This window comes from Macrotis lagotis, chromosome X (assembly GCF_037893015.1).
Source record: "Macrotis lagotis isolate mMagLag1 chromosome X, bilby.v1.9.chrom.fasta, whole genome shotgun sequence".
NCBI classification, from domain to species: Eukaryota; Metazoa; Chordata; class Mammalia; order Peramelemorphia; family Peramelidae; genus Macrotis; species Macrotis lagotis.
The window spans coordinates 123,869,393-123,896,831 of record NC_133666.1 but is presented as its reverse complement, the minus strand read 5'-3'; the positions used below and the strand labels follow the sequence as shown (position 1 = coordinate 123,896,831).

The 27,439-nt window shown below is 35.8% G+C and overlaps 1 protein-coding gene across 2 annotated transcripts in view; it reads right to left on the bottom strand.

Moving 5' to 3' along the window:
* The window catches only part of ACSM5 (acyl-CoA synthetase medium chain family member 5), an 81,476-nt gene that overhangs the window by 6,316 nt on the left and 47,721 nt on the right, over positions 1 to 27,439 (bottom strand). For both annotated transcript variants that reach the window (XM_074207127.1, XM_074207126.1), the window contains exons 5-13: positions 24,966 to 25,109; positions 18,103 to 18,256; positions 12,805 to 12,884; positions 10,900 to 11,023; positions 5,342 to 5,422; positions 4,137 to 4,238; positions 2,335 to 2,462; positions 2,114 to 2,213; positions 279 to 398 (exon numbers count right to left, since the gene is read on the bottom strand). In XM_074207127.1, coding sequence (XP_074063228.1) covers positions 279 to 398; positions 2,114 to 2,213; positions 2,335 to 2,462; positions 4,137 to 4,238; positions 5,342 to 5,422; positions 10,900 to 11,023; positions 12,805 to 12,884; positions 18,103 to 18,256; positions 24,966 to 25,109 — 1,033 coding nt within the window. The remainder of the gene's footprint in view (positions 1 to 278; positions 399 to 2,113; positions 2,214 to 2,334; positions 2,463 to 4,136; positions 4,239 to 5,341; positions 5,423 to 10,899; positions 11,024 to 12,804; positions 12,885 to 18,102; positions 18,257 to 24,965; positions 25,110 to 27,439) is intronic.

Below are 27,439 nucleotides of genomic sequence, written 5' to 3'. Positions count from 1 at the left end.
GCTTGTCTTGAACTCATATTGATATTTATATTTTAATGTTCATATCTTGTCTCTTTATAGAAAATGTCGATTTTGAAAGCAAATACTACTACCTGCTTCTTTGAGAAGGCTTAGATCCTTGCAAGGTTCTTCCCTTTTTCTTTTCCCTTCTTCTCTTTCCCTTTTCCTTAAAAAAAAATTCTGTTTTTCATTGACTATGAGATTAGGTAAGCCTTTTCTCTTACTTCCCTGTTCCAATCTCTAGAAGATAGTAGCTTCTAGTTCTCCAAGCCACTTACCTTCCTGGGATATTTGTATGGTGCTGTCAACTTTTTGACATGCTCCTGCAGATCCCGAGTCAATTTCCCTGGGTCTTGGTTGATAAAATTTGAATTCAAAACTACAAAAGCTTTTACCACCTGTATAGGGAAATACATAAGGTTACCACATGTTTAATCAAGAAAATAAAACCCTTGATCGCTGCCCTTTAAATAAGCCTTTTAAAAATGTCTAAACATTCACCAATTCACATAGAAAAGTCTGTCCCATCCCTATGCCTGTTCACCTTTAGCAAGATGAATAGAACCAATATTCTGTTCTACCTTTTTGAGGCTGTATTGATGGAGACGTTTTAAGTGACTGCTTATGAGTAAAACTTGAAGAATATTGGAAGACCCCCATATTTCTCTATGTTTTTTGCAACTAATGTTTAAGAATCTTCTATTAGAATTGCAACATCCCTACTAAGATTCGTACTTCTGAAAGGAAAACATACTGTGTCACAACATGAGTCAAAACACCTCAGGACTAGATTAGTTTCATATGAGATAATTAGCTTAAAGAGATTATGGGGCACAATTCAGGAAAGGTAAAACTTTCTGGGGGTTACTGGGCAGCCAAAGTCCAACAGAGCTCCCCTCCTAGTGCTCTATCTTCAGTTGTTATATTTCTTTCCTCTTTTTCAGATTTCTTGCTTTTTTTCACAATCATCTCCCAAAGTTCTGCCTCATATGATAAACAAATTCACCCTAAAGGGTGAATAACTATATTGGCATTCATTTACAGGCATTAATCCCTTTATTCCCTATTGTTTTACATGCCTGAAAAGTCACATTTGTATTCCTTTAGAAAGAAAGGATTTTTTTTTTTACTTTATATCCTCAGGGCTTAGCATTGTGCCTGCCTGGCACATGGGAATCTTTATTAAATGATTATTGACTGACTGACTATACATAACCCAATACATGCTTTCCATAGTTTCCCCATCAATTGTGAACTTTTCTCATTCAATCTCACAACCCTTTATATGTATTCTCTTATGTATCATTCTGTCTGCATAGCCTATGACTTCATATTTCTTTATTAGACTATAATATTAATGAGGGTAGGGATCGTCTTATCTACATTTTTTTTAAGTTTTTTTGCAAGGCAAATGGGGTTAAGTGACTGGCCCAAGGCCACACAGCTAGGTAATTATTAAGTGTCTGAGACCAGATTTGGACCCAGGTACTCCTGACTCCAAGGCCGGTGCTTTATCCACTATGCCACCTAGCCACCCCTATCTATATTTTTCAATGTTAAACTGTGCCACCGAAGAAAGTAGATATTAAATAAATACATATTGAATGAAAAGTGCTAGGAATTTAATGTTACTTTTTTTTTGCTTTAAGACTGCACATTTTTTAATGGGTACAGAGGTTAAACTGACACATCACATACCAATATAAGCTGCAAACTGATAAGCAACTTTAAGGCAAAGGGTTAAATTATGCAAAATAGCTGGGAAGTATCTTTTACATCTTTGGTTTTAAGAGAAAAATCATAATCATTAACTAAAAGAAACCACAAAATGATTATACAAAAGTCTTTTGCACACTAATTGTAAGAAACTTGGAAAAGTTTTTTTTTTGTGAGGAGGTATTTGCTTTTGAAAATTAGATGCTAAAGAGGGAAGATTTCAAACAAAGGAATGAACCTCTAATAAACCTCTAATTTTAGATATTAACACTCTAGAGATTTAAGATTGTGTGAGAGGCATTTGGAGACAAGTAAAATCTTGGGACATCCAAGTGATTCATGTATCCTACCTATGTAGGTCCCTGATAGAGACTCAATAGGAAACCTGCTATATTACCTCCCCTCTGATGGGGTCTGGGCTGCTGACCACAGCTGACTCAACAACAGCAGGATGTTCTGATAGGGCACTTTCTACTTCAAAGGGTCCAATTCGGTAACTGGAAAAGAAAAATGAGCTTTTTCAACTGACACTGTTGCAATGTGCTACCTGCAGTAGCCCACTCTCATACCTAAGATCCAGAGACCCACGAAAATAAAAGTATCAGCCATCATCTTTACCTTGAAGAATTGATCACATCATCAGCTCTTCCCTTAAACCAGAAGTAACCATCTTCATCCATATGGGCACGGTCCCCAGTGATGTAAAAGTCCCCTTGTTTGCAAGAGGCTGTTTTCTCAGTGTTGTCCTGATCACACATAATGAAAATTCAAGAAAGGACATCCCTGGCATAACTCTAAAGTATTGACATACTTTTATGTTGGCTTGATTAGCAATGGCCAGGTTAGTGTTCAGTTAAGTTTCATGATCTACTTGTTTTGATAATTGACAAAAGGTAATCAAGTCCTATCATTCAAACTACTTTGTTCTGAAGATCTAGTTCCATAATAAGAGATTTTTAGTAGGGAATAGTTATTCGCTGAAACCAGAACATCATAAAATAAAATGGTCTTTGAAAGATCACTTAGTCCAGCCTTCTATCTCTTGCATGTATGACAGTCTCTTGAAGGGAGTAAGTGTGGTGTTGTGAAATCAGAAGTTGACTATGGTATCAAAGAACCTTGGTTTAAATCCTACCTCTGTCACTTACAATCTACATAATCTTGGGTGAGTTACATTACTTCTCTGTTCAGTTTCCTTATTTGCAAAATGAGGGATAGGTGATCATGTGAATTAGTGAAACCTATAGGGAAGGGCCTGGGTCCCTTCAAGTTGTAAATCTAAAATCTCCCAAAGTAGAACTGGGATTAAATAGAATAATTACAGCTGCTCTGACTAGTAACCTTTTGCTTGAGCACATATGCATAATTCTTTTTTTTAAGGGTTTTTTTTTTTTGCAAGGCAAATGGGGTTAAGTGGCTTGCCCAAGGCCACACAGCTAGGTAATTACTAAGTGTCTGAGACTGGATTTGAACCCAGGTACTCCTGACTCCAAGGCTGGTGCTTTATCCACTGCACCACCCAGCCTCTCCCTCATATGCATAATTCTTAAAAATTTAATCTTATATTGGCAGAAGTTCTTTAAAAGATTTCAAATTGTAAACAACCTTATGAAAAGTCACTCAAAATCAATAGTAAGGGAAATGTTTATCAAAAGAACTCTAGTTTCATTTCAAATGCAGTAAACTTGTGAAGAATAAGAAAAGATAAGAATAGTCAATGTTGAAAGGGTTGTAGGAAAATGAGCACAGTATAATTTTAAAATATTTGGAATTATTCCAAGAAATGGCTAAAATGTCCTTTCTCTTAAACATATAGATCACATTGCTGGACATATGCCCTAAGAAGTAAAAAGAAGAAAAAAATCCAATATTCACTAAAATATTCACAGCAGCACTTTTTTTTATAGTTGAAAAGAACTATAAAGAAAGTACATGCCCTTTGACTGGGAAATAACTAAGCAAATCACAGCATATGAATTTAGTAAAATATTGTTGTGAAGTAAGAAATGAGGAGTTTGTAGAATACAGAGAAACACAGAAAGATTTGTATGAACTGATGCAAAGGATAGTAATCAGGACCAGGAAAGCACAATGAAAATGAAAAGAACAACGCCAAAAAAGGAACTGAATACTCTTCAATTATAATGATCAAATTTGACCCTGAAGAAAAGAGAAGAAAAGGTACCTCCTTCCCTCTACAGTGGTGGGAAAATTACTATGGGTGTGAGATATTTTATGTGCTTATGGGTTAGTTTTTCCTGAACTACCTCTCCTCCCTTTTCTCCTTTGTTATAAAGGGTGATTCTTGGGGAAGGAGAGGAGAAGGATATATTTATATGAAGTTGATATGTAAACAAAGGTTATAAATAAAACTTTTTTATTGCTTCTAATGCTGCTTATTTACAAACAAGTTTACTTACCAAATAACCTGTGAAGAAACAGAAGGGCTGCTTTGGTTTGATCCTCACACCAATATTACCCTCCTTTCCTGGAGAAAGGATGTTGCCTTCATCATCTACAATCTGGATGAAGAATGAGAAACAAAGGCATCAAGTGAGTTTAGGAGAATCAATTCTCCCACAGACCCAGCACAGATATACTTAGTATATAATCAGCTTTAAACTACAGGAAAAACAATAACAACAGTTTACATTTTTGTTGTTTTACCTGCAATAATTCTGTGGGGCAAGAAGAATCAATAACTGAATCTCAGAACTGACAGGGACCCATGAAGTCATCTTGTTGTTTAGTCATTTTAGTAATTTGCATTCAGACTCTTTGCAGCCCAATTTGGAGTGTTTTTTTTGGCCAAGATACTGGAGTGGTTTAACATTTCTTTCTCCAGATCATTTTATAGATGAGGAAATAAAGACAAAGAGGGTTAAGTGACTTCCTCTTGGATCACAAAGTTAGTCAATGTCTAAGGCCAGATTTGAACTCAGAAAGATGACTCCAGACTTAGCACTGTATCCATTGTGTCTCCTAACTAATCTTTGACTAACTCAATTAAGAATTCCTCATACAAAATACCCATCAAAGGGACATCATCTTCTTGCTTGAAGTAGTTGTACCTTTCTTAGGCAACTTCCACATTATATTTGGGTAGCTCTAATTCCTTAATAAGAATTTTTCCACTCATTATTCTATGTTTTTCCCTCTGGACTCAAACAGTCCAATGCCTCTTGTAAGTGACAGTCTTTTATATATTTAAGGTAGGTATGATGATGTCTCCCTTTAAAACTTCTTTATATCAACATATCCTTCAATAAATTCACATGACCATGATTATTAGACCCTTCTGGTTCATCAATTTCCTTTCTCTAATGGTCTCCAGAACAATTTGTCAATTGCGCTCTGGTATGAGTACAATGAAATTATTCTTTCCCTGGTTCTCAACATGCCTCTCTTTATTTGGTCTAAGATTTCAATAGCTTATTATTTGCAGAGTCAAAATCTCAGAGACAGTAAGTGATATGGCATAGAGTTTGTAAATGTGAGAGTCAATACTCAAACATGGATATTTTGACACTCATATGTGGGGTGCTTTTTGAATTGCACTCTTAGACCTATACATCTAACTCACTCTTAAACTAACCTCTATCTAATTGAGGCAAGAGTTTCTTACCTGGACATCATAAGGTGGAAAAGCTTTCCCCATGGAACCTGCCTTGATTTTCATGCCTTTTTGATTGGCACATATCAAAACCTGAAGAGAAATTAATGTCAAATAATAGTGATTGCCACATATGGTAAGTTCTGTTGTTAGTGGAGATTGATGGTAACACTGATATATTTGGATATATTTTGTCAATCTTGTGGGTAAAGGATGCCTACATCTCTCCATTTGAGGTAGTCTACCTCACTTTTTGAGCCTCTCTACTCTTGTAGTAACCCTCTTCACTCTTTCTCTTACCCAGTGTCTTTTTGAAACCCCAGGTCTTTCATGTCTATAAAGTCAAACTATTTGATAAATTTATTCATGCTAGGGAAACTTGCTAGAGAGATATAATATGTTACTCTTTCAATGGCATTTTACATTTTAAAATAGGAGAGAGTAATGCTTAACCCCAACAAATAAATTTCTAATGCAAGAATTTCAGATATACTGACATTGTTCTCAAGGAGATACTTGATAAGGACCATTGACACATAATGATAGATAGTATTTCCATAAGTCACTTATTTGATGCCAAGAACATGAGCTCAGAAAACAAATTTCCTGTGCCAGTTACCCTAATCCATACAGAAGTCTTTATTTATGCAATTTACCCTAGGAAACAAAAATCTGGGTAGAAGCACTATTCAGTTCTCTTCTACTACAAACATTAACTAGAGCTAAATATTTGGTTGTGACATGTGCATTGCATAGGAATTAGAAGTATTTTTGTATTCAATTTTTATTATATGGTCTCACCAAGGTTCTGTTGTCAGGGAAAAAGTAGTATAATAAACATAGAAGGCAAATACTTTCGAGGCATAGGCTCTTGTGTATTTTGTATCTTACACAGTTCTGGAATAGTTTTGGATATAGAGTTGACATCAATAAATATTTGTGGATATATTAGCAAAAAATAACTGGAGAATGAGCTGATGTTAAATTGTGTAACCCCAAGAAATGGATTTCTAATGCCAGAATTTCAGATATATTGACATTGTTCTTAAGGAGATACTTGATAAGGACTGTTGACACATTGAGTCAAGTCACTTCTTCATCAAATAATATTCATTAATGCAAAAAGTATTTGTTAAGTGCCTACAATGTGCCAGTCACTGGGAGTTCAGGGAAGGGAATAGTTTGAGAAGACCTGATGGACGATGGTATGGATGTGCCAGATTTGGATTGGTGGAATGGGGAGGAAAGGCATTTCAAATGAAAACAACATGAGAAAACAAATTTAGGAAAAGTATGGCAATTGGAAATTAGTGTCATGTTGGAAAGTAATAGATCAGAATTATCAGTAAAATGTGACCAAGTTATGATGATCTTTGAAAATGAGAGTTTAGATTTAATTTGGGTGAATAATATAGAACTATTTTTGCTTCTTGAACAGGAAAGTATCATAATGAAAGCTGTGATTTGGGAAGATTAGTCTGATATTAGTATGCAGGATGAATTGGAGCAGATGGGAATAGGGACAATGGAACCAGAAAGACTAAGACACTAGTAGAAGGAGGACTGGAGCAATAATCTCAGCATGAGGTGATGAAGACTCTGAGCAGGTGAGTGTGAGTGAGTGGGAAAATGAAAGACTAAATGAGAGATTAAATGAGAGACTTTTCAAAGGAAGAAACAAGATTTGATGATATATTGGATATAGGAGATGGAGGGCAATGGAGCTAAAGATAGTGTGAAAGTTTCCATTCTAGGAATCTGGATGAATAGTAGCATTACTGATAGAAACAGAATAGTTGAAAAAGGGTGAAGATTAGGTTTAGGATTAATACTATCTGGAAGTAGGCTATTATGAAGATCAATTAATGGAATATTTTTTTTCTTTTAAAGATATTATTTATTTTGGGCTTTATAATTTTTTCCCCAATCTTGCCTTCCCACACCTACCATCCAAAGAAGGCAATTTGCCAGTCTTTACATTGTTTTCATGGTATACATTGATCCAAATTGAATGTGATGAGAGAAATTATATCTGTAAGTATAATAGATAGCAAGATCATATAATAAGATATGATTTTTTTTTCTAAATTAAAGGTAATAGTCTTTAGTCTTTGTTCAAACTCCACAGTTCTTTCTCTGGATACAGATGGCATATCGTAGATAGCCCCAAATTGTCCTTGATTGTTGCACTGATGGAATTAACAAGTCCATCAAGGTTGATCATCAGCCCCATGTTGCGGTTAGGGTGTATAATGTTTTTCTGGTTCTGTTCATTTCGTTCAGCATCAGTTCATTCAAATCCCTTCAGGCTTCCCTGAATTCCCATCCCTCCTGGTTTCTAATAGAACAATAGTGTTCCATGACATACATATACCACAGTTGATTAAGCCATTCCCCAATTGAAGGACATTTACTTGATTTCCAATTCTTTGCCACCACAAACAGGGCTGCTATGAATATTTTTGTACAAGTGATTTTTTTACCCTTTTTCATCATCTCTTCAGGGTATAGACCCAGTAGTGGTATTGCTGGATCAAAGATTATACAATTTATTGTTGCCCTTTGAGCATAATTCCAAATTGCTCTCCAGAAAGGTTGGATGAGTTCACATCTCCACCAAAAATGTATTAGTATCCCAGTTTTCCCACATCCCTTCCAACATTGATCATTGTACTTTCTGGTCATGTTGACAGTCTGAAAGGTGTGAGGTAGTACCTCAGAGATGCTTCAGTTTGCATTTCTCTAATAATTAATTATTTAGAGCAATTTTTCATATGACTATGGATCGCTTTGATTTCCTCATCTGTAAATTGACTTTGCATATCCTTTCACCATTTGTCAATTGGGGAATGGCTTCTTTTCTGAAAATTTGACTCAGTTCTCTGTATATTTTAGAAATGAGTCCTTTGTCAGACACTAGTTGTAAAGATTGTTTCCCAGTTTACTACATTTCTTTTGATCTTTGTTACAGTGGTTTTGTTTGTGCAATTTTAATTTAATATAATCAAAATCAGCTAGTTTGTTTTTAATGATGTTCTCCATCTCTTCCTTGGTCAAAAACTGCTTCCCTTTCCATAGATCTGACACATAAAGTACTCCTTGATCTTCTAGTTTACTTATAATATTGTTTTTTATGTCTAAATCCTGTATCCAATTTGATCTTATCATGGTATAGGGTGTGAGGTGCTGGTCTAATCTAAATTTCTTCCATACTAACTTCCAATTTTCCCAGCAGTTTTTATCAAAGAGAGTTTTTATCCCAATAGCTGGACTCTTTGGGTTTATGAAACAGCAGATTACTATAATCATTTCCTGCTATTGTACCTAGTCTATTCCACTGGTCCACCAATGTATTTTTTAGCCAATAGCAGACAATTTTGATGACTGATGTTTTATAATATAATTTTAGATCTGGAAGGGTTAAGCCACCTTCTTTTGCACTTTTTTTCACTGAATCCCTGTAAATTCTTTGACTTTTTATTTCTCCATATGAATTTACTTACAACTTTTTCTAACTAGTTAAAGTAATTTTTTGGAATTTTGACTGGCAGGGCACTAAATAGGTAATTTAGTTTTGGTAGAATTGTCATTTTTATTATATTAGCTCGATCTGTGTATGAACAGTTGATGTTTGCTTAGTTGTTTAAATCTGATTTTATTTGTGTAAGAAGTGTTTTGTAATTGTTTTCAAAAAGTTTCTGAGTCTGCCTTGGCAAATAGACTCCCACATATTTTATATTGTCTAAGGATACTTTGAATGGGATTTCTCTTTCTATCTCTTTCTGCTATATCTTGCTAGTTATCTATAGAAAAGTTGAGAATTTATGAGGGTTTATTTTATATCCTGTGACTTTGCTAAAGTTGCTAATTGTTTCCAGTAGTTTTTTTAGATGATTTTTTTGAGATTCTCTAGGTATACTATCATGTCATCTGCAGAGAGTGAGAATTTTGTCTCTTCCTTCCCAATTCTAATTCCTTCAATTTCTTTTTCTTCTCTAACTGCTGAAGCTAACATTTCTAATATGATATTGAATAGTAGTGATGATAATGGGCATCCTTGTTTCACCCCTGATCTTACTGGGAATGCCTCTAGCCTCTCCCCATTGAATATGATGTTGATGGTTTCAGATAGGTACTGCTTATCATTCCTTAGAATGATAAGTCCATTTATTCCTACACTCTCTAGTGTTTTTAGTAGGAATGAGTGCTGTATTTTGTAAGATCTTCCTAATAAGGAATGCCTCTTGAATATAGTGTTTGTTGATGGTTTCAGATAGATACTGTTTATTATTCTAAGGAACAGTTCATTTATTCCTATACTCTCTAAGTGTTTTTAGTAGGAATGGGTGCTGTATTTTGTCAAAAGCTTTTCTCAGCATCTATTGATATAATCATATGATTTCTCATAGGTTTACTATTGATATAATTAATTATATTAACAGTTTTCCTAATATTGAACCAACCCTACATTCCTGGGAAAAATCCTACTTGATTGTAATGTATTATCCTAGTGATAATTTGTTGTAATTTTTTTTGCTAAGATTTTATTTAAGATTTTTTGCATCTATATTCATCAGGGATATAGGTCTATAGTTTTCTTTCTCTTCTTTAACTCTTCCTAGTTTAGGTATCAGCACTATATTGGTCATAGAAAGAGTTAGGCAGAGTTCCTTCTTCACCTATTTTTCCAAAGAGTTTATATAGATTGGAATCAATGGTCCCTTAAATGTTTGCTAGAATTCACTTGTGAATCCATCAGGCCCTGGAGATTTTTTTTCTTAGGGAGTTCAAGATGGCTTGTTGAATATCTTTTTCTGAGACAGGGTTGTTTAGCTATTTAATCTCCTCTTCATTTAACATGGGCAACTTATATTTTTGTAAATATTTGTCCATTTTATTTAGATTGTCAAATGTATTGGCATAGAGCTGGGCAAAATAATTCTGAATTATTACTTTAATTTCCCCCTCATTGGTGAGGAGTTCACCTTTTTCATTTATGATACTAGCAATTTGGTTTTCTTTCTTTTTTTAATCAAATTAAGCAGAAGTTTATCAATTTTATTGATTTTTTTCATAAAACCAACTGTTTTATTTATTAATTCAATATTTTTTCTTTCAATTTTATTAATTTTTCCTTTAATTTTTTAGAATTTCTAATTTGGTATTTAATTGGGGGTTTTAATTTTTTCTTTCTCTAATTTTTTAAGTTGCATATTTAGTTCACTGATTTCCTCTTTCTCTAATTTATTCATGTAAGCATTTAAAGACATAGTGTATCCCCTGACAGCCACTTTGAGTGAATCCCATAGGTTTTGTTATGTTGTTTCATTGTTGTTATCTAGCATGAATTAATGGAATCTTAATGGTGAAATTTTAGGGTTCATTGAAGAGATGGAAAAAAGTATTAGGGGCTCAAGATACCACAATGTAAGTCCAGAACTGATCAGATCCATTAGTGCTCAGAACTGGAAGGGTGGAAAAATTCTAGGATCTAGAAACGATTGTTCAGAATGTGAGGGAGCCAATGGGACAATTCTCATTGGAGGTTCAAGGATTCAGTAGCAACTTACCGTTTCAGACTGACCATAGCCTTCATGCAACTCCAGACCTGTCTGACTCTTCCATTTTTTTCTCACATCAGGATTGAGGATCTCTCCTCCTGTTACACAGTGCCTCAAGCTCTTAAATTTGTACCTTTGTTGCGGAAGAAAAGAAGATGACTCTAGTTAGGGATTTAGCATGGGATGCATGCTATCCATGGTGATTAACATTGGGATCCTGCTCACACTTCAAAAGATGTAGTCCTCTGAGTTGCTGACCTTTAATGACTCTTGATTTTTATAACTTATGAGCTTGCTACCTATGGAGTAGATCAAGACAACTATTACTTAAGGAGATAAATAGCTTTATGAATAATAAAAAACCAGCAGATAATATTAAAAAAAACCCCAAACCTACTTTTTGAATGTGGGTTAGCTAGGTTGTATGGTGGATAGGGTGATGACTCTGGAATCAAGAAGAATTGAATTCAAATTCAGACCCAGATAGTTATTTACTGTGTGACCTTGGGAAAGTCACTTAATCCTCTGCTCCAATTCCTCATTTGTAAAATGAGCTGGAGAAGGAAATAGCAAACTACTCTAGTATCTTAGGGATCACAGAGAGTCAAACATGACTGAACAAACATAGCACAACCACATTTTAAAAATAATGAACAATGAATAATAAAATGACCATTTAATTCAATGTGTATCTTGCCAGGAATGACTTCTGTAGCTTACTAATTTGAGACTTGGACAAGTCACATGCTAGACCTCAATTTCCTTACCTATAAAATGAAGGGGATATACTGAACATTTTCTATGTTCTTGATCTACAATCCTTTCTAGGATATTTCTATGATTCTCATCATGAGATCCAATGAATGGCTACCCAGCTTCTTTGGAGAGGGACCCTTTACCTTCAGGGACAGAGTCCAACTCTAATGCATTGCAAGTGGAACTTAAGTCAAAACAAATGTTTGAATATATGATTTACATATAAAATGAATGAAGGAGAGATTATTTGCCTCACAGAAGACCTTATCACAAGGAACCTTTAAATAGTATACTCCTCCAGTGAATCTAAAAATTAAGATTAAATTTACACAAAATATTTTGCATGGATTCAAAGTGAAGGCTCCTTGTGTATAATTTTGTCTAATGAGGGTGTGGATCAGTGCAACCATTTCATTTCCTTTTTTTCTTAGACATTGCATGAGAAAATTATTCCAGAAGAACAGAATTCTTAGAATTATCAAGGTTTCAACAATGATGTTGCCCTTCAGAGAAGGCAACCCTTATAGGAGGTAATTCACAAAGAGCCAATTCAGAATCTACCATATGTTTGTGGAACATCATAGAAGTTACATTTGTTATAAATGGTACATAGGGAAAAGGAAGAGGCACCCCTTGAGAGATTGAGAGGGTTACAAATTTCATAAGAGACAAAAAAGGCTCCATTTCCTGCAGGCTATTTCAAGAAACCAAAGAGGAAGGACCTTCTATGTGGCTACCAGAGGAATCAATGATTTGTTTGAGGTGGTCATCCTCTATATGCCCAAATAACACTATATTAATTAATGTTGATGCTATATACAATCAATGACTGTGCCTAAAGCAGATCTTTATGGACAAAACCACATGGCGTAACTCATATGAGAATTAACTGAACCCAGAACCTTGGCCTCATTGGCACCATCAGAGTCAATGGAACCATACTAAAAAAACCCCTCAGTTTTCTCTACCAGAACTCTTTCAAATCCCTCTGAGCCACTAAAAGATGGACACACTGCAGTTCAGCTTTATAAGAAAACTGGGGTTCATATATTCAGGGTGTCCTGAGTAGTGCTTGGTCCATTTTCAGTCTCAGTCTCTCTCTCTCTCTCTCTCTCTCTCTATCTCGTATAAGTAAATATGAAATGGAAAAAAAGGTACCTGGTCAAGTCATGTTGTACAAGCATCTGGAACATGGTTGGAACACAACAGAAGGTGGTGATTGGCATTTGGCAGAGTGTCTAAATAGGAAGAAAATGCTGAACAGTCACCAAATCTTGGGTCCAAAGGAATAATTGGTTAGGTTATCTTTAGCAGGGTGCCAGGGACAAGGATAATTGAGGTGGGTCCCATCTCTATATACAACCTATGTGGATACCAACTATCTATCAAAACCTTCTCTGGATTGCTGAACAACGAACAATGTAATTGACTTTTGTTTTCCCATCCTTTTTGAAGAGAGGTATTAGGGATGATGGAAGACATTTGGGGAAGGAAAGAGGACCTGAGGAAACTTTAATCCTGGATAATTGAGAGTCATCATTTGGAGTTTTGATGATTTCTGATAAATATTGAAGCTAAAATTTTCTTGTTGGAAATGTCTTTCATGGGAAGGTCCAGAACCTTGGTCTGGAATATCCAATACCTGTGTTTTAGCTCCATTTCTTTCTAACTTTCTTGTAACTTTGGCAGGTCACTTTCACCCTCTAGGCCTCAGTTTTCTTTTCTTTTGCTTTAGGGTAACATGCATTTATTGATATTTCTCTAAGTAGAGGATTGCATAGATACATGAGTGGGGATCTAGTTAGAGAGCCACTTCTCCAGACTCAGTTTTCTTATGTTCAAAATGATTGGGTTGACCTAGATCTCTAAAGACTAAAATACTTTACAGTAAGCTTCAGACCCAGGACCCTATTTTTCTACACAATTCTCAGATCCTACATTGCTTTACAAGTAGGAGGAGCTTAATAAAATACTTGCTGAAGTGAATTAACTTGAATTACTCATTTTGGATTGTGGAATGACAGAGAATTAAGCTCAGCAAGAAAAACAGATATACATTGTTATATCTTGATTCCATTCTTCCAGTACATGGTTTGCTTTCTACCCATCTAGTAATTCAATTCAATAAATTTTATTAAGTGTCTATTGTGCTCCAACACTGCTGTTGGTTCTGTAATTCAACACAATAAATAAAACTCAGAGATAGTTTCCAACCTCAAGGAGCTTCTACTAGAGAAAAATACAAAATATAAACACTGGGAGGGCAATGACTCTTGTCTTTCCTCTTTGTGTATTTCTGGTGCCCAGAAAAGTGCCAAGTACATAGTAGTCTCTTAATGTTTGAGTAGATGAACTGAATTATCAACATTTTCCTTTGAACCAGAAAGTCCAGTTTTTTTTCTGTCACAGGTGGATCAAATTCTTTATGATAAGTCCATCACAAAAGCTACTTCCATAGTTTTCCACTGTTGCCATTGCTGATCGCAACTCCCTCCCTCCATACCTCCCCACTACCATATACTATTACATATTTTCTCTCACCTTTCATTCTGTCCCTCTTCTAAAATGTGCTTTAGGGTAGCTGAGTGGTCAGCAGACTGATCACCAGCCCTGGGGCCAAGAGGCCCTGAGCCCACACACCACTCCTGAGACCCAGCAACCACCCGTCCCTGTGGTCCCAGATAGGCCACCCAATCCCAGCCCCTTGTAAGAAGTAAAAAAGAAAATGTGTTATATCTGACCACTTTCCCCCATGACACACCCTCTCTTAGCCACGTCTGATGAGAGCAAAGGTTTTCCCTCATTCCTCCTCACCTTCCCCCCTTCCATATCATTGCAATAAAAAATATCTTTTATACAAAATACCTTATCCTTTTCTACCTCTCTTCTCTTATGCCCAGTACATTTCCCTTTTAGCCATTGACTCCATTTTTACAATACATCTTCAAATTCAACTCTCTCCTGTGCTTCCTCTATATAAGCTCCTTCTACCTGCTCTATTAAACTAGAAGTTTCATATGAGTATTATAAGTATCATTTTTGTATGCTGGAATACATGCAGTTCATCATCATTAAGTCACTCATATTTTACCCTTCTTCTCCACTCTCTATGCTTCAACTGAGTCCTGTATTTGAAGGTCAAACTTTCTGTTCAGCTTTGGTCAATTCAACAGGAACATTTGAAATTCCCCTGGTTCACTGAAAGTCCATCTTTTCCCCAGGAAGAGAATGTTCAGTTTTGCTGGGTAGTTGATTTACGGTTGCATTCCAATCTCTTTTGCCTTTTGGAATATTATATTCCAAGCCCTATGAGTCCTTAATGTAGTTGCTGCTAAGTCCTGTGTGATCCTTACTGCAGCTCCATGATATTTGAATTGTGTCCTTCTGGCTGCTTGTAATATTTTCTCTTTGACTTGGGAGTTCTGGAAATTGGCTATAATATTCCAGGGGGTTGGTTTTTTGGGGGATCTCTTTCTGGGGGAGATTGGTGGATTTTCTCAATTTCTCTCTGCTTTTGGGATATCTGGGCAGTTTTCCTGTAGGAATTCTTTTAAAATGAGGTCAAGGCTCTTTTCATGATGATGACTTTCAGGTATCTCATTAATTTTTAAATTATCTTTCCTGAATTTGTTTTCCAAATCAGTTGTTCTTTTAATGAGAAGTTTCACATTTTCTTGGTGTTGAAGTATTGTGTCTTGACTTCTCATAAGGTCATCAGTTTCCTTTAGCTCCATTCTACATCTGAGGGATTTGTTTTCCTCAGAGAGCTTTCTTATCTCATTTTCCATCTGGCCAATTCTGTTTTTTAAAGCATTCTTCTCCTCAATAACTTTTTGAACTATTTTATCCATTTGATCTATGCTGGTTTTTAACATGTTATTTTCTTCAGTATTTTTTTGGATCTCCTTGACTAATCTGCTGAATTCTTTTTCATGTTTTTCCTGCATCTCTCTCATTTCTTTTCCCAATTGTTCTTCTACCTCCCTTACTTGATTTTCACAATCTTTTTTTGAGCTCTGTCATGGCCTGAGCCCAACTTCCGTTTTTCTTGGAGTCTTTAGATACAGGAGCTTATAATTCTTCATCTTCTGATTGAGTATTTTGATCCTTTTTGGGATCATAGACAGCATATTTCTCAATGGTGTTCCTCTTTTTTCTCTATTTACTCATTTCCCCAGACTGTGACTGGTTTTGGGGTGCTTCCTGAGCTTTTGAGTATTATTGGGACAACCCCCCCCCCCCAACAAGGATCTCAGTGTGTGAAGCTCTGACTGCCCACCTGATCTGTGAATGACCACAAGTGCATCCTTCTGCCATGGGGCTGAGGTGGGGGAGGGGCTGAGATCAGGATCTGAATGTGGTCAGAACCCCAGAGTCCTGTTCCAGGTACAGAGGACAAACCTTGGAAGCATCCCCTACCTTCCATGGTCTGAGCACTCAGGGCTCAGTTGCCTGGAGGCTCTTGCTTGCTGGTTCCACATCTGCCTCTGTTTCCTGGATCTGGGCTCCCCAGGCCCCAATGCCACTATGCTGACCTCACTGACTGCAACAACTGCCCTGAGGGCTTGGGCTTCCTCACTTACTCTGGCAGAGGTCCCCTACTGATCCTCCAAGTTGTACCCAGTACTCTCTGGAATGTATTTCAGGAAACTGCCCCAACTGCCAGGAGCCATGGCTCCCAGGTGCCTGGGGCTGCCTCCAGGAGGCTGAAGTTTCTTTACTCTGGAGGGCCACCACTCTAACCCTGTAGAGCAGAGCCCTTCCACTATTTTTCAGGTTACTTTGGTCTGGAGAATTGTCTCACTTATCTTTCTGTGGGTTCTGTCTCTTGAAAATTTAGAGTCATAATTTTAAGATTTTTGAACTATTATGGAGAGAACACCTAGGAGAGGCTCTTCTCCAGTTGCTGTCTTGTCTCCACCCTGAAAGTCCAGTCTTAATGACATGCAGGGTTTTGCACTGAATTGAATAAAGCTTCTAGATGACATAGTTTCTTTCAAAATTATTATCACCTTAGTCCTTGCATAGATCTCTTTTCTCTCTGTTCATAAATATTCATTATTTTTCAAAATGGGATTAAAAACTTCCTTATTTTAAGAAGTCTTCCTAAAGAGGAAATTTCACACAAATGAAAATAATACACTAGCTTCTGAGTTGAGAAAAACAGAATTTTAACTTCCTCTTTGACACTTGGTGGTTTATATAACTCAGTTTCTTTATCCATACAATCTGAGGCAGTTAAGTGGTATGGTATATAGAGCTCCATTCAAAGATCCAGAAAGACCTGAATTCAAATGTGACCTTTGACATTTACTTATGGGTAATTTTTGACTGCCTCAGTTTCAACAACTATAAACTATGAACAATAATAGTGCCTCCTTTGCAGAATTGTTGTGAGGATCAAATAAGATAATATTTGTTAAAAGTTTTTGTTATATAATAGTTACTATATAAATACTTATTTTCTTCCCTTCACCTCCTCCCAAAATGGAGATGCTCGATTTCTCTATTTCACAATATTAAATGAGCTAATATGTATCAAATATTTTATAATAATGTGATCCATTTATGATTATTCCTTCACTGAATTTCTACTCTGATGTGTCACTATCATGCTGGGGTAACCTTTCATTCTCAAAAGCAGGGATCAAACTCTAGAAGGTCTAATTAAGTGCAAAGATTTCAAAAGTAGGTCAAAGATGAATGAATAAATAAGCGAATGAAGAATTAAATAAGTAGTTACTATGGATTAATCACAGGAGATAAAGTTAGAAATGAAAGAGAATTCTTATTCTCAAGCATTTTACTTTCCTGTGGAAGGAGATGATGTGTATGGAAGCTTTCAGCTGCAGATCTGATGTCAAGATCTCATGGTGGAGAGATGTGCTTTCCTAGCACCAGCTTGTCTAAGACCAGCCTAGGTTAGTGAGGCTCAGCACCTGAGGGTTCACCACCAGATGATGAAATTGTTTTTCCATCAGTACCTCATATAGCCATTTCTCACGGGAGTGGATTTGCATTCCTGAGGGTTCTTCCTATACTGATTAAATCAAGAATCCTTGAAAAATGGTCACCAATATTATAAAAGGGATTTTAAAATATATGTTGATTAGGGATCATCATAATTTACATTTACATGAACTTTGATGTTTGCAAAGTGATCTACATATATTATTTCACAATATTGAATCTCACAATAACTCTGTGAGGCAGCTACTATGTATATTATCACTATTTTATAGAAGAGCAAGCCTCTTTGATAGAATTCAAACCCAGGTTCCTTGTCCCCACAAATATTCAATATTCTATCCTCTTCTCTATTGAGATCAATGACAGTTTAAATTTACTTATGCCTTTTCCCCATATCTCCTATAGCTCAGTATGTCTGTTTACTTTCACTTTTTTTTCCTAACCATTTTCAATACATTCAACAACTAAAGTAATTTCTGTTCTTACATTCAGGATAATGTTGGTGTCAGCCTTTGGCAGTTGGTGGACAAAAAGACAGGCTCCTGTTATCCAAGTAGAGTAAAAGGTCCAAGCGGCTTTGACCCAGCCTGTGTCAGATGTATTCCAGAAGATGTCAGAATCCAATAAGTCTGTCCACTTCCTGACAACCCAAAAGAGAATGTTTGCTTTATAGAAGCAAAGTTGTAGAGACCAATCAATTCCTGGTTGTTTAGCTCTAAGCAGGGCTTGTCTTATTTCCCTCAACTGTAAAATGGGGATAATAGTAACACTCCTCAGAGTTGCCATGAATATACAATGCAATAATACTTGTAAAGTGCTTAGTGTAGTGTTTACACAGAAGGCACTTGATAAATGATTATTTCTTTCTTTCTATCTCTCAAAAAAAGAATCAGAGACTAGAGAATGTCTGGGATTACAATGAATATTTAGCAAATACTTGTAGAATAATTCTACAACTGAATGGTCCCTGGAGTGTCAGAAATGTCATATCATCAGACATCTAGAATTATGACCAATCAAACCTCACACACACACCATACTTAATACCATCTTGAGGGGGGGAAATAATTGAAACTTTAAAAGTTGATGGGCTCTGAAGTAACAGCATTTTTGAACTAGAAAGGGACTTCAAATTTTATTTAATTTATTTTTTGCCATCCCCTCCCCCAAGCTCTGCAAAAAAGAAACTAACTTGGTCAAAGTTACTGTGTAATTAGATCAGTGATTATGTTTTGGCAGAAATGCAGAATAAAAAATTGGCTAGCTTCATCCTCTTTCTCAATCTTGCTAAGCAAACCTCCTGAGGTAATATGCATGAAACCTGATAATTTTAAGGAGACCCTGACTGAGGGAGTAGAACTGTGTTCAATTGGAACTTATCTAGGATTTCTGGGGTTGGGAGGAACAATCTAGTACTGAAAGGTTCCACTGAGGATTTTCTACTTCCAACCTTATCCCTTCCTCAAGACACTATGATTGGATAGCTACATTTTTCTGATGTGACCTTTAGAGGACAGACTAATTTATTGATTATAAGTATTTCATTATTGCATATAAGCTTTACCAAAATATTGTTTTTAAATGGTGTAAGGCAATGAACTGCATTCAGATCCTGATTCAAACATTTTGTATCTGTCTGAAGTTGGATGAGTCACTTAATCTCTCTATGATGTCAAGTTTTTTCATTTGTAAAATGAGGAAATAGAGTCTCATGATCTCTCAGGTTTCTTCCAGTATAAATCTATGATCCTATGATTCTGTGACAACATTCTGGATTTTATAGCTTCAATATCTTTTCATATTCTCAGATGTTTCACTCCTTTCCCTCCATCCCGTATGAGAATAAACTCAGACTACAAATTATAGGTTTTAGGAATATCCCTGATTGTTCTGATAAAGCTATTGTACATGCAATGATGAAAGCATACTGTTGGGAAAGTAATGTATTGACCAATTTATAGCAATGCATTCTGATATTCTCAAAGAGCCAGCAGTTTGGGAATTATTTAGTAAACACTCTAATGATGACAATGACCAAGAATTAGTGACATAAGGTGGAAGTAGAAAATCCTCAGTGGAACCTTTCAGTACTCGATTGTTCCTCCCAACCCCACAAATCCTAGATAAGTTCCAATTGAACACAGTTCTACTCCCTCAGTCAGGGTCTCCTTAAAATTATCAGGTTTCATGCATATTACATTGTGACATTCTTGGGAAAAGGTGGACAGACTGGAGTAAAAAGAGCATACTGGCAAGCAGACTATCACTTGGAACAGCAGCTTCTTCAGCAGCATGGTGCAATCATAGCAGCATCCCAGGAAATATTGGATGGATGAGGACTATAAGATATGAGCCAACCTATAAGGCAGATAAGTTGTACAGTACTGTACTAGGAGTCAAGAATATTGGAATTCAAATACCAACTTGGATACCTACTAGCTATGTGACCCTGGGCAAGTTATTTATCCTCATTTCCATACTGAATATCTATCTCATTATTTTGTTGTGAAGATCAACTGAGATAACATATAGAAGGTGCTTTGCCAATCTTAAAGTGCTATGTGAATTTTTCTCCTCTTTTTTGTTCTTATTCTTGTTGGTCTTGTTGATTTTTGTTGTGGTGGTTCTTCTTTTTGTTCTTCTTCACTGCCCTTTTATTCAATATTGAAAACTATGGACCATTTCAGGGGAGTTACTCTAGCTAGAAAAAAAGGAATATTTTGAATTTTGAAAATTTTGAATTCTAATTGTTAGTTATATGCCCCAAATGTGATTCAAGAATTGTGAGGACCTAAAGCAGAAACACAGAGATATGTCTAATAATCTTGGTTGATTATTAGAATGGCATAGTGGATTTACTTATGACATTGTACACACATTAATGATGCAATGGTCTAAGACTATAACATTTGAATTTATGTGAATAGTGAATAATCGATCTAGGATAACTGTGTGAAATTCCTAAAACTATCTTCCAACATGAATAAACAGCATAGGGCATTATAGAACAATGCACAAAATCCAGTTGATGATTCCCAACCTCTTTGTGAGTAGCCATGGGTAGGGACTGCCCTTTTAAAGATGGAATATCTCAGGAAGTACTGGAAAGAATTACTGGTCAATTTGGATAGAACTTTGGAATCAGGAGCCAAGACCTAGGTTCAGATCCTCCCTCCGAAATCACTAGTTATATTACCTTGGGTAAGACATTTAATTTCTCAAAGTCTTAATTTTTTCATCTCTTAAAAGAAAAAGATAGACTAACTCTAAGATACTCCCCACCTCTAAATCTACCATTGTAAGTTTATCATGGAGTTTTGAAGTCTACATAATTTTTCTCTTATTATTGGCAATATGCATGAGAGTATGTATTATTAGTAGTATGAGAGAAGGCTAGAAAAAAAAGACCTGGAGATATATAGATTAGAGGGAAATTAAAGAAGGAGAGAGAAGGGGAGAGAAAGGGGAAGAGAAAGTTTTGAATAAGAGAAACAAAGTAGAAAAGTACAGTATGCCATTACTTCAAGATCTGGAGTTTGCCAAGATCCAGTATTGGAGTACTTGTCAATGCTGGACTTGCACAGTAGATACTATCAGATCACTATGGCTAAGGAAGATGATAAAGAAAAGATGACCTACATCTGCCCCAGAAGAACTCATGCTCCATGAAATTGATGGGGTCCCAACCATTTTTCAGTAGTCTATAGAAAAATGTAGTTGAGAGTATGAACTACCTGGAAGTTACAATGCACCTAGATGATCTCATTATAACTGGAAAGAAATTTGAGAAGAGTGAGGAAAAAGATTAAATCAAATGAAAGACACTCAAACTATCAAATGATAAGTGTCATTTGTCACATAGTATTTAAGTAGACGGCTATTGTTTATCTTTATCTTTAAAAAGATTAAGTCCATGTTAGCTGACCTTATTTAAAGATTATTTTTGTGAACCATAGACTTCTGAAATTTAGTAGCTGCTATCAGAAGTATATAAGGAACCATGATGAAATTGCTAAGTCTCTCAAAGATATCTTGTGATTATATATTTCAGAAAAATCAAAATTAGGATAGCAAAAAGCCTTGGACTGACCAGAGCTTCTGTAGATCTCTGGGACAAGAAATGAGAGCAAGCATTTAAGAATTGGTCCACATTGGTCCGCTACCACATGCATAAAAAGGCTTCAGTGATATTCTCTTGCCATCTTTTCTTGTGAGACTCATTATTCTTTCTTTTTGTAAGGCAAACGGTGTTAAGTGGCTTGCCCAAGGCCACACAGCTAGGTAATTATTAAGTGTCTGAGACCAGATTTGAACCCAGGTACTCCTGACTCCAGGGCCGGTGCTTTACCCACTACGCCACCTAGCCATCCCTGAGCCTCTATATTCTTATGAGGTCCAAATGGTAGGGATGGATCATCAGGGTGTCCAAGGACTGGCCCCAGTCTATAATATTCTGGTAGTACCCTGAACAGACTGGAATTGGTTTATGCAGATCAAAATATGATCTTTGGGTGACATACAGATGCTACCTCAGAGAAATAAATTGGTCAATATATTACTTTCCCAACAGTATTTCATGGCTCATGGCCACCAAAAGTCTTTTGCATTTGCCATTAAAAGATGTACTGGCAGTGACATTGATTATTTAATAAAAAAAAAAACTGATTTCTTTGAAAGGCATTCTATTATGGAACTAATTCCAAATATGTGCAATCTATTAATGTATATTTTGATCACCACAAAGCTGGATGCTTTGCTGGAGATAAATAGTGGCACTAATCATGCAATTTTTGGCCAATGAAGATTAATGTAGATAGGTGCAAATGCTGTAACCTATAGGTTCCATGTATCTGAAGCCTGAGAAGTACCCAGTCAGTCAACAAACATTGTGTTTATTGTATGCCAGCCTATGACATAGGGATCTGAATCATTATCGCTTGAAAGCAGAGCTGAAATTTTCGGTTGTTTACTAAAGATTGGGTCAGCAGTAGATGTAAGTTTAAATGGACTGGATCAATCAACTTTGTTTTGGTTGTCCTTGTGACAATGGGAAGCAAGAGCAGTTGAATAATGAAGTATAAAAAATGATCCAGATTAAGAAATGACAATGTAACCCTTGGGGATTTAAACTTCTTTCCCCAGAGAATACTCTACTATTGAAAGAATTACAGAAATTGATAAACATGAATAAGCCCCAGTTGATTCCAAGCAAGGTATGGAAAACCAGAAGACATCCCAAGCCTTCTAAATCTATGACTATAAAAGCTTGGGTAAAGAGAAAACTGAGGCTAACACAAAGCAGACTTACTGGCTCAAGATGGCAGTAGATACCTGTAGGACAAGAAAGACTAATGCTCAATCTGAACAAAGAAAACAGCCTGGGGCAGTTAGGTGAGGCAATGGATAGAGCACTGACTCTGGAGTCATGAGGACCTGAGTTCAAATCCAGCCTCAGACACTTAATAATTACCTAGCTATGTGACTTTGGGCAAGTCACTTAATCCCTTTGCCTTGCCAAAAAAGCAAAGAAAAGAAAAAAGGCTTTTTGTCTAGAAGTAGCAGTAAGTCTTAGGAGTTTGTGTTTATAGGCTATATTTCTGAAAAGATACTGGAAGAGTATGAGTTGCATCCTAGAGGTGACAGATCATTTGACCTATTGCTGACAGGGCATGGGTGATTAAAAAATGATCTTTTGCTTTCCTTAAAAACTCAACTCAAATATTACCTTCTACATTAAGGTTGTACTGATACTGCTAGAGTTTTCTCTCCTAAAACTACATTACATTCATTTTATATGTATTTATATATGTGCTGCTGCCTCCTCCCATTAGAATGTAAGATACTTTAGGGAAAATTTTTATCTTGTATTCCCAAAACTTCTGCCAAAACACATGTCCTGACCCATGGTAGTCATGACATTTAATAAGTGTTTATTGGTTGATTGATTTATAGATAGGCTAGGTTGACATAATGCCTCAGGAGGAATAGAAGATGAACAAATAAGCAAGAATAAATATATTTTTCAAAGGTTCAAAAGTTTGTAGTTCATTACCATGAGATGGGGAACAGGATGAAACTACAGAGTTTCAGTCTTACATACAGTTAAGGATGAAGGAAAGAGCAAAAGAATTTCCCCTTTTTCTTCTCTGGTAAGGATAAAGTATGTTTTTTCTTAGAAATGATTGCAGATAGCTATTTGAATGAGAGAAAATAGTCATGGGGGAGGGGAAATGATGTGGGGAAATAACGAATGAACAAATGAAAAGCATTTATTAAGTGCTTACTATGTGCCAAGAAGGCACCTCCCCAAAATATGCATGTGGGTAGAAATAAAGAACAAAATAGGGCAAAAAACCATGTAATTAATGACACTTTAAGAAGAGGATTGTGGGGGCAGCTAGGTGGCACAGTGGATAGAGCACCAGCCCTGGAGTCAGGATTACCTGAGTTCAAATCTGTCCTCATATACATAATAATTACCTAGCTGTGTGGCCTTGGGCAAGCCACTTAACTCTATTGCCTGCAGAAACCTAAAAAAAAAAATAAAAGAAGGTTGTGCCTGATTATCTGTTAAATCCCTTCCTGACTTTCCATTCTATGAGTCTATTGTTTCATCAATCCTTTTGGCATAGGGAAATATGTGACCAGTAGGCAGGATGAGAATAAAGTAGCCTCCATACTACACTGACTAAACATTGTTTCCCCTGGTTCAGCAGACTGTGGCCAGGCTGCCATCAACACAAAAGCACCACTGTCATACTGGTGTCAACATCTTAGATAACTGTGACTCACACCAGTCTTCCTTTTTTGACCCTTTCATGTGAGTTTTCTCCTAGCACTATTGTCTTTCTCAGACTTGTAGGTTAATTTTTTTTTAAAAGTATTGTCATAGGGGAGGCTAGGTGGCACAATGGATAGAGCACTGGCCCTGGAGTCAGGAGTACCTAGGTTCGAGTCTGGTCTCAGACACTTAATAATTGCCTAGCTGTTTGGCCTTGGGCAAGCCACTTAACCCCGTTTGCCTTGCAAAAAAAAAAAAAAACCACCTAAAAAAAAAATAAAAGTATTGTCATAGATCTAGCATTGCAAGGGACCTCAGAAACAATCTTGTCTAACTCCCTATTTTAAAGATAAAGAAATTAATATTCAGGGATATTAAGTGATGGTTAAATGGATAGGAAGTATCAAAGATGGGATATAAATCCATGGCTTCTCACTTTGGATCCCATGGATTTTTAAAAAATTCTACCACAAAATTGTTGACCCATCACAGAACTGGTGATTTTAACTAAGCTATCACTGGGATTATTGCTTTATATATTAGCTGCCAAAATATCTTCTCATTATACCTTGCAGAGGTGGCAAAGCCCAAGCCAAAGCTGACTTGTGTGTGTTCCAGCATCTTGGGTGAACCTGTGGTACCACTGGTGAAGTAGATGACTAATGGATCTTGACTCCTACTCTTCACACAGCTGTGTTCTTCAGGTGCCACCCTTAAAAAAAAAGAATATACATGTGCATATATATATATATATGTATATGTGTGTGTGTGTGTATGTATGTATGTATTCTGCAAATTACCCTAATCTTTACCTCTACTCTCAGGTAATTTAAAACTGTTTTCTTACACAAACTTTGGGGAATTTGAACTCTGGATACTTTGTAATATAAACCCACAACAGAGCCATGTTTTCCCTTTGGATAGATGTTTCCATCCACACCAGTTTTTGTGCAAACAGGCCATATAAAGATTTCATTCCTCCTTTGAATAGAGCTGCTGTTTTCAGAAGATCTTTAATCATCCACCAATCAACAGGCTGAACTTTATCTTAAAAATGAAAAAATAACAATTAATAATCATAATTAATAATAACAATAAATAATATATTTTATATTATCCTCCCAAGATGAGATAAATTCGTTAACTCTCAGTTTTAAAACAATCTCCAAGTTTAATTTAGGCTAGAGAGGAGGCATAGTGACTCTCTGGAAAGTTATACAAAGTATTCTCCAGAAAATACTCACAATCTCTGCCCCATATCACTCAACCTTCTTTCTCTCTCCTCCCTTATATGAATACAAAGCTCTGTCCAATTTCTTTCTTTCAGAAATTTTTAGTTTTTATTGATGTTTTATTTTCATATCATCCTCATATTAAAATATGTCCCTTATTCATATTCTACCTAGCAATTCATCCCTTGTAGTAAAGAATAAAAACAGGGAAAAAAAGCAGCTGTCAAACTAACCACAACATCCATTAAATCTGATATTATATACTATGTTTCACAGTTATAACTATCACAGGGTTTAATTACTCTGTAGAAGCAAGAAATGGAAATTTACCATCTCATCTCTTTTCTGGAGCCAAATTAAGTCATTATAATTATACAATATTCAACTTTTCCTTGTATATTATTGTCTTCATGGGTATGTTGCATTCTTGGTTCTACTTACCTTATTCTGTATCAGTTCATGCAAGTCTTTGTGTACTTCTCTGAATTCTTCATAGTCATTTCTTATAGCACAGCAAAATTCCTTTATATTGCACTACAATTTGTTTTGTCATTCCCCAGTTGATAGGCACAAACTTTGATTCTAATTCTTTGCTATCACATAAAGTGGTGCTATGTATTGTTTTTGTATATTTGGGGTATTTTTAATCATAAAATATAATTTTTATTATATAAAATAACATATTATGAATTAAATATGTTAAAATATTTTGATGTATATATTTCTGTCTTTAATTTCCTTAGGGTGTATGACTAGTAGTGTGATCTTTGGATGAAAGAATCATGACTATATTTTAATACCCATTTTTTTTAAAAAAACATAATTCCAGACTGTTGAATGTTTGAACGAATTCTCAGATCTGACAACAGTGTATTTGTATGTCTGTTTTCCTCTAGCCCTTCTTTTGTAATCTTTATTAATTTTTTGGGGTGAGATGTAAAACCTTAAGGTTCTTTTGTAGAATTTTTTATTATTAGTGTTTTAGAGCAAGTCACATTATTTACTATCAAATCATTTGGGGGGAAATATTGTTGGTTTTTCTGGCAGGGAGGAGGGGAATCACCAAACTGTTTTTTTTTTTTAGGTTTTTGCAAGGCAAACGGGGTTAAGTGGCTTGCCCAAGGCCACACAGCTAGGTAATTATTAAGTATCTGAGACCGGATTTGAACCCAGTTACTCCTGACTACAGGGCGGATGCTTTATCCACTACACCACCTAGCCACCCCTCACCAAACACCTTCTTATCCTTTGACCTTTTGGGTATATGCCACAAAAGAGTCAAAGAGAGACAAAAAGATTTTTTTCTCTCTCTTTCATATATATAGATATATATGTATATGAACACTTTTTAATCATATCGAAAGACTAGAAATAAAATGGGTGTTCTTAAATTAAGGCATGATTGAACTAATAATTGTATTATATGATGGTTAAGATTTGCAAAACATTTTGCAAACATTATTTCATTTTGTTCCATTTGTCTCATTTGTCAAATAATATATGAACCTAATGAAATATTCGGAAACAATATGTGAAATAATATGAAATCTATGTACCAGTATGACACAAATGTGATTTAATTTATGAAATTTAGAAAAACATACCCTCTTTGATAAAAACTGCTGGGATAATTGGAAGTTAGTATGAAAGAAACTTAGATTAGACCAACACCTAACACCCTTTACCAAGATAAAATCCAAATGGTTACAGGCCTTAGACATAAAAAACAATACTATAAGCAAATTAGAAGGTCAAGGACTAGTTTACCTGTCAGATCTATGGAAAGGGGAGCAGTTTATGACTAAGGAAG